The sequence below is a fragment of the Coffea eugenioides genome, chromosome 2, assembly GCF_003713205.1.
Source record: "Coffea eugenioides isolate CCC68of chromosome 2, Ceug_1.0, whole genome shotgun sequence".
In the NCBI taxonomy this organism is placed as follows: domain Eukaryota; kingdom Viridiplantae; phylum Streptophyta; class Magnoliopsida; order Gentianales; family Rubiaceae; genus Coffea; species Coffea eugenioides.
In genome coordinates, this window is record NC_040036.1 from 76,265,713 (window position 1) to 76,276,199 (window position 10,487).

A 10,487-nucleotide genomic window follows, 5' to 3' on the forward strand; every position below is an offset into this window, starting at 1 on the left:
CAATTGTCCTTATTGCTATCATTTTGCTCAACCTGCCACTACCAGCCAATAAAAATTATGTAGGTTTTTGTAGAACTAGAAATCCGGAATAATTCCCTTATCATGAAACAGCTGTAGAACATACGCACCAAAAAAGACACTTTATGGATCCGTTGGATTATTGAGTATTTGTTGATGGGCGCTCCTTTTTGGCCTGCTAAGATTTCTACAAATGCTTCATGGAGCTGAGGGAAAATTTTGCAACTAAGAAGTTGGATGAAAAATTGTTTTGTGTAAAAAGTAGGTGATGGATCCAGTATCTTGGCACCCCCTGGGAGCTTTGCTAGATCATTTTCCTCAATCTATTATTTCTAACTTTAAGAGCCATAGTATGGCTCAAATAGCTACTATTATCAGGAATGGGCAGAGGTATTGGCCAACCAGTGGAAGGTTTGACAGACAAACACTTACTTTATTGCAAAAGGTACCTTCTGAAAAAATATAATGGAAGCTGATCAGGTTGTATGGAAATATGCAAAAAAATGGTTTGTTTACAAAGACCATGAAAGCAGTTCAACAACATTGAGCTAAAGTTGAGTGGTCCAATGTGGTGTGGAAGAAACCTTTTATCCCTTGATTTGCCTTTATTCTTTGGTTACTTTACAGTGGCAAACTCAACACTAGAAGCAGACTGAAGAAATGGGGAGTGGTAAATGATGAGTCTTGTGCATATTGCTGCAATGACAAAGAAACATGTGATCATCTTTTCTTTTCCTATCCAGTTACTTTCCAAATATGGAAGCTGATTCAGAGCTTAATTGTTGTTTACAGAGGTTCCTCTCCATAGGTTAGTGAGATGCATTGGCATTGTTTGCACTCCACTAGAAGCTAATGAGATTATCATTGGCCACTACGGTATACTATATTTGGTGGGCTAGATACCAAAAGATATTCAATAGTATGCATCAGAATTGTGAAAAAGATTGTCTCACAGATCCAAACTGTGGCCATGAACTAGAGAGGTGTAAGGAAAAACAAGGAGAACTGGGAACTCAGCTTAGCCTGAAGTTTTGACCAGTGCATTTTTCTCTATTTTTGTATCTTCTTCTGATTTTGTTTATATAGAGAATTCTAGTTTACTGATTGTATAGTTTGTTATGGTTGCACTACAGGGAGTGGTAACTCAATGAATTCTTTGTGTATGTGCTTATTGCTATATCAATAAAATTTTCTTTTATTAAAGAAATTCTACTATAATTAAATAACAAATAATTGGCTAGAATAAAGGTACCATATATATAGTTTAACAATATAACTTATTTAGTACTAATGACAGATTCTTTGTTGTTATAAAGAATTTATATCTTAAAAACACCTGGAGCCCAGAGGTAAACATGTGCATTCATATGGAGAACGCATCGCAAATTCTTGCATATATTCCTTCCGTCTTATTTTATTGAAAGTATCATACTTTTTATTTTAAAATATCCCAAAATTTTTGTCATATTGAAAAAATCAAAATACTTTTTAGTTTCTTCTTCCAATACAGTCCCTTTCTTTCTAATGCATGTTATCATTGAAGGTTTGAATTTGTTGGAATAAGATTGCAAAGATAAGTACAAATATCACAATCAAATGATCATTGTTAAAAAGATAGATTTTTGAAACATGACAAACAAATTGGGACAAATGGAGTATGAATTTACATATATTCCACAATAATAAAACAAAAATTGAGAAAATAAAAGAAAAAAAATGTATTTGGTCCTGGCAATTTTGTTCTGGTTTTGCTTTGCTTGCCTACATATTTAGGTATGATGTGGAACATGTGGCGAATGCGTTTTGGAGCAAAGGAATAGTGCGAAGAAGGGTCGCGGACGGAGCTGAAGGTCGGACAACACCCAGCGCCAATCTTGGCCGTCTGGTACTCATTTTAAAAGCGAAGATTCCATTCTATTTGTCAACGTAATCGTCCAAGGCTATTGCTTTTATTCTCCTCAATTGTAAAATACTGCCTTGGAGAATCACTACTGCCATCTCGTTTTATTTTATGTGGAGACTGCACCACAAGCAGCTCGCCGAAGTAGAGATTATGCCGCAAGCAATATTTCCTCAATGAAAGCAAAAAAGAAAACAGTGTGATTATGGATGATTATCAAGCAATGGCCAGCGGAAATATTTTATCAAACAGTCACAAAATTAAGAAAGTTCATAAATAACAGCTCAAACCAAACTTGAAGGCAATTTTCTTTTTCTTTGAACCTCCCTCCTCTCCCCTATACCCTCCCTACCCCAGACCTGCTACTCAGCATTCGAACCCTGATCTAATCTACTAGGTGGGAGTTCAATTCCCTAGTCACTAGCCCTCACGACTAGTGGTTCAAACTTGGAGGTAAAAATTTATACTAGTATTCATACTGATGCGCAACTATGAGATGGTGATCACGGCATGGTGTATGCATTAATCGGCTGTAATATGGAGACCAGGCCAGGGTCATTGCCTCTTTGGGGTGTTTTTAACTTTTAACAGCCGAATGACTAGTGTTTGCTGCTTGGAAAACAGTACCTTTGTGTAATACGTATATCGATCACTATACTAAACTAGTCCACTTTAGCTTGAATGTTTTACTATCCTTTTCTTCAGACTCCACCGACTCGACCTTTCATCAAGGCTTTTTTCTCATCTTAAGGTCCAATATCAGTGAAATTGAACCATTAAAGCATTTAGTCCTTCTTCTGCTGTACCCAATTCTTTTCTCGCGTGCAAGATTGACTATGCTGGCCTTTCCATGCTCATTGGTTGGGCCATAATTCCGAGTTGCTATATGTTTAAGCATTACTGCATATAATGGCATTCCCTTCAGCCATACCTTCATACTTCATTCAAACCAGAGGAAGTTTATTGAATTTTAACCAAGAATTGTAGACATTTGAGATTGAAAGAAGCCATAGTGTATACGGTAGAGCTTGATGCTTTTAACAATCGTAATTGACTAAATTGTATTCTTTACTAAACTTAATAATGGGTTATTGTATCCTTTATTCCTTTGTGTTGATATAGAATTTGATATATGATATGATATTTATCAAAAGATCATTGTAGGAGAATAGGACATGAAGGTTAGTTAAAATAATTTCCGCCATCAATATTATTTAACTATGGCTTTCAAATAAGTAAAATATACTAAAATAATTACTATAAATACTTAGCATGGCAAATATATAAAAAGAAAAAGGGCACAAACAAGCAACTCATATATCATTGAGCACAACATCAAGAAAACAATTACAGTGCAAACTTTTACCGATACATTGTAATACTTGCTCTTTAAGATCTAAGACTTCTTGAATTGGGGTACAAAGGAAACACAGTCACACAGGCTTGAAAGAAAAGGAAAAAGCTGAAAGCACGTAATTGTACTAGTTAAATCACTCCCAGCATTCATGCAACTTAATATCCACTCGTAGCCGGAAGTAATAATTTCCCTCGTATGCATCAGTCGTCAAAATGGCAATGCCTCTAGCCATGAAGAAGTCACCAGTTCCGCTTGTTATCGAAACAATCCTAGTCTGGTTTAGAATAGGATCAGGACCAGCAAAGTTAAGCGAACCCTTGTGTTGTGTGGAATTGAAGACGAAGGAGAAGGAAAGCCAAGCAGAAAATGCATTTAGCTGATCGTATACGTACATGCCCTGTGCTCTTCCCACTGGAGTCGAATGCAGATTGTTGTCTAAAGTGATGGGGTCGTCGAAAACCACCAGGTCTCCAAAGTCGAAAGGTCTTGCAAATTCTGTTCTGTTACCCCAGTCGGGCGCCCCTACTATGGCTGAAGTTGCATTGTCCTTATTATGGCCCTTGTATAGGATATCGTGGAAGTAAAATGAGAGCTCTTTGCAGGGCCGTCCACGACGATGAGTTTTGTAGCCGTGACTGGTGGTGAAAATAGATAAAAGGAGGCAAAGAAAGAGAGCCAGGATGAGGGGTCTTACCGCCATTGCTGTTCACCTTTTGCTTGAGCTTCTGACGAACGACTGACTGATGAAGATCTATCACCATTTCCTCTCCTTTTTATAGTGCAAGTGTTACTTTGATTACTAAAACTCTTTTTTTAAAGGCAATAAACAACATTTCATTAAATTTGCACAAATGGCAGAAATTACATAAATTATGCATACAGATACAAGCAAATCTGAAAAACAAATACTAGATACTACATATTTGAAAATTTTATAGAATATTACACTTTGAAATTTCAAAAATATCAAAAGATAAATTGAGTTAATAACACTTTGCTTCCTGAATTCTGGAAGTAGTCACACTTTGCTACCTCAACTTTAACAAATACACTTCACCTCCCCCAGAACTAGTAAACCTTCATAATCTGAACGCTATGAAAAAAAGTGAGCATTATGACAAGATTGCCATTTTGTTGCTGAAATGATTTGTAGCAACTATTATTGCCTTTCTCTTGCCCAAAATAGAGAAACTTTTAATTTAACCTCTTTTTTTCCTCTAAATTTAAAAAGTAAGGCATATTGCACTTTTTAACAATTTTAGTTAAGAATTTAATATTTGACAAACCAAAAATAAAAAGACTACTATTTTAATAGTTTAAATAAACTAATATAATAAAATTTATTTTTCAAGAATAACAAGTTTAGTAGTATTTTATTTTTTTCAAAAACTTTCTAACTCTATTTATTGGTATTACTGTGCTATTTATCCTTATTGTCGGTTTCAAAGTCCAATAAATTGAACATAGTATATATAAAAGTGAAGATTATTACAATAGGAAAAATTTTAAGGATAATAAACTAAATGTAAACTTTTTTCAACTTTTATCAATTTGATATTTTTTGTATAGTAGATACCGTTGACAAGATGCATGTCTTTTAGCAATAAAAGGAAAATAATAGCAAGTTTTATATGGTCTCTTAAATATTTAGAGCAATAATGCCATTACACTCACTTTTTTTTTTTCCCATTTCTACTTTAACTAGGGTAAATTGTATATTTTTATAGTTAAGGGTAATAAAATGTGACTATCTCCAAAGTTTAATGGGTTTAAGTGTGAATAGCCTGTCTTTTTCAAAAGCGCCAATCGTCCATATTGCTATCATTTTCCTCAACCTACCACTACCAGCAAATAAAAATTAATTTTTTTTTTTTTTGCAAAATAGTACGGAGATAGAACAACAGATTATGGATCGAATTGCAGAGACTCAACAATAATGCTAGCTGAAATTAAAAATAAAAACTTCTGGAGTCTAGAGGTAAACGTGCATGTGCATATGCATGTGGAGAACGCAAGTCGCAGATCCTTGCATATATGCATTTAGGTATGTTACAAAAGAATAAAACAAAAAAGAGAGAAAAAAAATAATGTATTTAGTCCTGGCTATTTTGTTCTGATTTCGCTTTGCTTGTCTACATGTAACATGTTTAGGAAGATGCATGGAAAGAAGGGTATGCATTTAGCTATATTCCAAAAGAATAAAACAAAAAAGAGAGAGAAAAAAAAAAGGACAAAAAATAATGCATTTAGCCCTGTCTATTTTGTTCTGATTTTGCTTTGCTTGTCTGCATCTAACATGTTTAGGTAGATGCATGGAAAGAAGGATAGTGGCAATACTTTAGTTTTAAGTTTCTACGAACCAATTCCGTTTTAATGAATTTGCCAAGCCTTACAGATAAACTTGCACTAGAAATCTGTCCCCGCGTCGTTACGGACGAGATCATTATTAGGATTACAGATGTACTACATTTTGTTTTTCACTTCTAGTTGGATGGATAACATCCCAGAATCAGATGGGTGAAAATGTGAAATCCACAAGATCGTCATACAAAGCTATTCTTACTGAATCTGGCGGTCATGGCGAAAGGGGCTGAAGTCTTCAAATTTTTGGTGGCTCTTTTTCTCCTAATATTTTGTCAATGTCAGACTTTGCATTTTTTGTTTTCTTTTGGTTTTAACTTTAAGGGAAGAACTGCGAATATCTGCTTTAGCATTTAAGAAGTGGGAGTGGGAGCTAGATTATCTTTTTGATTTGCATGGTTTAAATTTTTAAAACCCTTTATCATCTTCCCTTGCCTGGCTTAATTTCATGGAGAAATATGTATATCCCAAGATTCATGCTAGAAAACTGTTACCCTCTTTGCTTTCCTGTACTTTTTCCACACTTTCTGATGCTCGTAGAGTGTGTGCTAGCCAGTTTGATTAAAAAAAAAAAAGAACGATAATGCAAAAAAAAACGAAAGCTGCTTGACTAATTTGTTTTCGATCCCTTGTCATTCATCTCTTAAAATAAGGCAAACAATGTAAGGAAAAAAGTATACGTCTTGTCTATTATCGTTTTGTAAAAACAAGGGATAATCTCTTGACCTGACATTGACAGTGTTGGTGGCCGAATCTTAAGAATGGTTGTTTATTGATAGCTATCCGCGTCCCCATTCCCCATTGCGTTGGTGAACTCTGCATTTCGATTTGGGATAATTTAGAAAACCAAGGGAGGTTTCTGACATTCCCACTATCATCTGCCAAAGTTTTCAAAATATCAAAAACTTCCCCTAAAATATTAATATATCAAAATACAGTGTGACATTGGATTAGGGGACGACTAATTAGCGAGAAAAAATTGCTCTGTACGGTTGGCCTAAATAGCTAGCAAACAAGGAAAGATTAAATTACATGCAGACTGTACAATCCGTCCTGTCATTTACTACCCAATTTTTAGGTGAAGATTCCATGGATTTTTTTTAAGCCGTAATCGGCCAAGGCTCCTACTCTCGTTCTCCTCTACCTACCACTACCAGCCAATTACATTGCCTTAGAAAGTCACCGCGGCCATCTTATTTTATAGATTCCTTTTCTGCTGCATACCGTTGATTTTGTCTTTATATCCAACATCAAAAATTTTATAAAAAAATCTCTTCTCTTAGTGGTTATAGATATGGTGGACTTAAATGAATTTAAATATACTAAATGCACTAGTCCAAATACCGTATGTATTGGTCCAAGAGAGTTTTAGAAGGTTTATGCCTCAATTTAAGAGAGGTTTTGATAAACATCGAACCAAAAAAGTAAGTTATGGACTTTTTGGTTATTAAGCATTTTGTGCTATTTAATCTATTTTGTGTTTTCTGTTTTAGGTGCTTTTTGGTCTAGGAATTATTTCCTAGATTTTTTGTACTCTTTCTTTTATACTCTCTTTTTGTTATAATAAATTTGCTACTCCTTCACCCGTGAACATAGGTCAATTTGTCTGAATCATGAAAATTCTTCATCCTTTTATTTATTTTATTTGATTTGTTATTATTTTTATTGGGTTGTTAAGAACCATATTTTCTTGTTGGTCAATTTTTTGGAACTAGACCTAACAAATTGATATCAGAATTTCAGATTTTGAGTTCTTGATGATAATAATAGACTATCGATATCAATTATGGGATATTGATTTAGTGCTACAGAGAGTGAAAAAAAATTTTCCATTGGAGTTCAGTTGGATTTTTGAAGAAGAATTATTTGGCTTGTTGGAACTCGTTGAGGGTTTTAAGAAAAAGGTGGAATAAGATTACTATGTTCATATTTTTTAGCCTGTTGGGATCTATTGAATCTTTTGTGAGTTTTGACTCGTTGGGACCTATTAAACCTTTTGCATCTTGGTTCGTTGGTGGCTCGTTGGGATCTCGTTGGGATCTGTTGAAACTTTGATAATTCGTTGAGATCCGTTGAAATTTTTATAAAGAAGGTGGAGCTTGTTTGCTATTTGTCTACTATTTATCAATGTTAGATACACGCTAAGGTGGATATTTGTTGAATGTGTTTTTGTATCTCACATTGAAAATTTTACAAAGAAATCTCTTCTCTTGATAGTTATAAATATGGTGGATTTAAATGAATTTAAGTGTGTTAAGAACATCAACCCAAATGCCGTATGTACCAAACCAAGAGAGTTTTAGGGGCCACACCCTAATCTAAGAGAGGTTTTAGTTAGGCATCAATCCAATTTGTTTATAAGTTAAGATGGAGTTCGTCAAAAACTCATTTTCATGAGGGAAGAGAAAGTGAGGAGTTTCACTTGATTCCTAGCATACTTCATAATCGCAGTGCATGAGCATGCTCTTAGGAAATGTTTATTTGTCCTTAGCAGAAAGATAAACTATAAGGGAAAAAAAAAAGTAAAAAGCAAAATTGGCTTGAGCAACTTAGCAGAAACTGAAAAAATAAAACTTAACAGAAACTGCGAGTGATAAATTCATTCACTTTCTTTTTCTTATTACATTGTTCTTGATTCAAAGAGAAATCAACGGCATTTCAATCTGGAGAGTAGTACACGATGTCTCACTGTCTCCATTGTTTTAGACGATCAATAGTGAAGAACTACAACGTTGTACTCTGTAATGATATCCATGGTGGTCTCATTATAAAAATAAGTCTTGGTGGTAACAAGTCCGCGCGCCAATCGGAAAACCCCGGTGCCGCCAACGATGGAGAATTCGTCGACGTTATACAATTCAACATCTCTTCCGAGCATGTTCAGAGTGCTTCCTTTGTACTCTCCCGCTGTGAAGCAGAAATTCATGTACAGGATTAGTCCTATTTCACTCAGGTCAGCGCAGGCATAAATGCCTTGGGCTCGACCAACTATCGTCGAATTCGGCTCAGGACCAACTGTCAGGGGATCATCAGCTACGTTAACTAGTCCGAACAGTGTGGGGGATGTCGAAGTCGTGTTGGCGCGGGCCACGGTGACCGCCGTTGGGTTTTTCCCACTAACCGAGTCATGGATATAGAAATGGAGCTTTGTCACCTTCTCTTTTGCCTGGCCCAGCTTACTGAACCACTCATCAACTGCTTCAGGGCCTTCTGCAATGCCATGAGTCGTTGCCACGGCTACGCCTGTCAGGAGGAGGAGGAGGAAGCAATGCATGACAGCATGAGCAATTGGCTTTGCCATTTCTTCTGTCTAGTAACCCGCTGCTTTTCTTTATTACTTTGATCTCCCTCTACATGCAAAGAGGTGATAGTATTTGTTCCTCTGGGGGGTGTGAATTAGGGAAAGAGGTTTCTCTATATATAGTTGTTCCAAATTACCAACTCAACAAGGAGGGGCACATATTACATGTAGAGAATACACAAGGGATCCTGTCATCTGGTGCCCAAAGTTTGGATGAAGATTCATGAATAATTTCTCTGAGCGGTAGCTGGCAAAATGCGTTTGCACCCAGTGGCGGAGCTAGAATTAACTTGGGGGCGAGTCTATAGCAATGAAAGTAAAATATATTTACAAAAAAATAATGTGAACATATATACCACAAGATTAGAAACAACCTTATATAGAATGAAAATTACTTATACGCTTCACATATACAAAAATATCATCATATTTACAAATCTATTTGATTGTGTGGGATATATGAAATTGTGCACAACGACTTTTAATTTTATCAAAGTCATCAATGATTGAATTTATATCAAAAGTTCTAGCAATTTCTTTCTCAATATACATTATCATAGAGTTAGCAAGAAAGTCTTCCTCCATCCTAGAACGTAAACAAGTCTTGATGATTTTCATAGCAGAAAATGCACGCACTGTTGTAGCTGTTGAAACAGGGAGAGTCAAAATAAGACGAATCAATCTATCAATAAGAGTATACCACATTGACTTTCTTGTCTTTGCTAACACTTGGCACAACTTCTGAAGTGATGACAAATTTTGAAGCCGAGAATTACAGGAAAACTCAATCTGGAAAAGCTCTAATTGAGTTCTTAAGTGTAACTTCTCTTGATATGTGAAGTCAGCTAAATAAAACTTGCTTGCAAGTTGACAAATTTGTTCAATATTGAAAGCCTGAAAATTATCTTTGGGTTGCAATGCTGAACTAAGAATAAGCAATTCTATTACATCTTCCTTAAACCTATTCTTCATTTCAAGTATTTGAGAATCAACCGTTGCCAAAAACACATCAATCCTGTAGTGATGCTCCATGGTAATTGAATCATTTTGTTTCGAATTCTTCCTCGACCTGCTTTATAAATGACATTCATATCAGGCATCTCTATATTTCGTGCATCACAAAATGTCTTTACATTGGTGAACAATTCATTCCATCCATTATCTCTGTAATTTTGAAGTCGATCCATTATCTCCGTACCTCATCCCTTTGATACTCTAGATATTTCCAAATGGATTTTCGCTTTCCAGGATCACATTTTATGGATGAAATATCAAACTCTATTGATTCAGCTCTACAAAATTTCTTTGTTTGATGCTTAGGAGAAGAATCATGAAGAGGATAAGAAGTTTCACCACTTCCACTTGGTTCTAGATGTCTTTTCTTGAAAAATGAATCAATTGTCCTGTTGGCCATTACCACTATATTTGCAACAAAACAACAACCTGTAATTGAAATAAAATTGATTGAGAAATGCTGGTTATGGCCTATAGAAATGGGAATTCGACCAATGCAAAAGACTGGTTTCCCTAATTCCCTTACAAATTTTGGC

The 10,487-nt window shown here is 35.3% G+C and overlaps 3 protein-coding genes across 3 annotated transcripts; all 3 read right to left on the minus strand.

The window, feature by feature from the left end:
* Window positions 1-3,408: 3,408 nt before the first annotated feature.
* Window positions 3,409-3,975, minus strand: LOC113760509 (disease resistance response protein 206-like). The gene has a single exon (XM_027303116.1). It carries the CDS (start codon window positions 3,973-3,975, stop codon window positions 3,409-3,411), a length of 567 nt encoding a protein of 188 aa, XP_027158917.1.
* A 4,371-nt stretch (window positions 3,976-8,346) lies between these two features.
* On the minus strand, window positions 8,347-8,937 carry LOC113760300 (dirigent protein 22-like). The gene has a single exon (XM_027302855.1). It carries the CDS (start codon window positions 8,935-8,937, stop codon window positions 8,347-8,349), a length of 591 nt encoding a protein of 196 aa, XP_027158656.1.
* A 438-nt stretch (window positions 8,938-9,375) lies between these two features.
* Window positions 9,376-9,969, minus strand: LOC113760301. The gene has a single exon (XM_027302856.1). It carries the CDS (start codon window positions 9,967-9,969, stop codon window positions 9,376-9,378), a length of 594 nt encoding a protein of 197 aa, XP_027158657.1.
* Between the last annotated feature and the right edge of the window lie 518 nt (window positions 9,970-10,487).

Excerpts from the sequence above, each read along its gene's own strand:
- LOC113760301 (XM_027302856.1), bottom strand. The coding sequence starts at position 9,969 with ATGGAGCATCACTACAGGATTGATGTGTTTTTGGCAACGGTTGATTCT.
- LOC113760509 (XM_027303116.1), bottom strand. The coding sequence starts at position 3,975 with ATGGCGGTAAGACCCCTCATCCTGGCTCTCTTTCTTTGCCTCCTTTTA.
- LOC113760300 (XM_027302855.1), bottom strand. The coding sequence starts at position 8,937 with ATGGCAAAGCCAATTGCTCATGCTGTCATGCATTGCTTCCTCCTCCTC.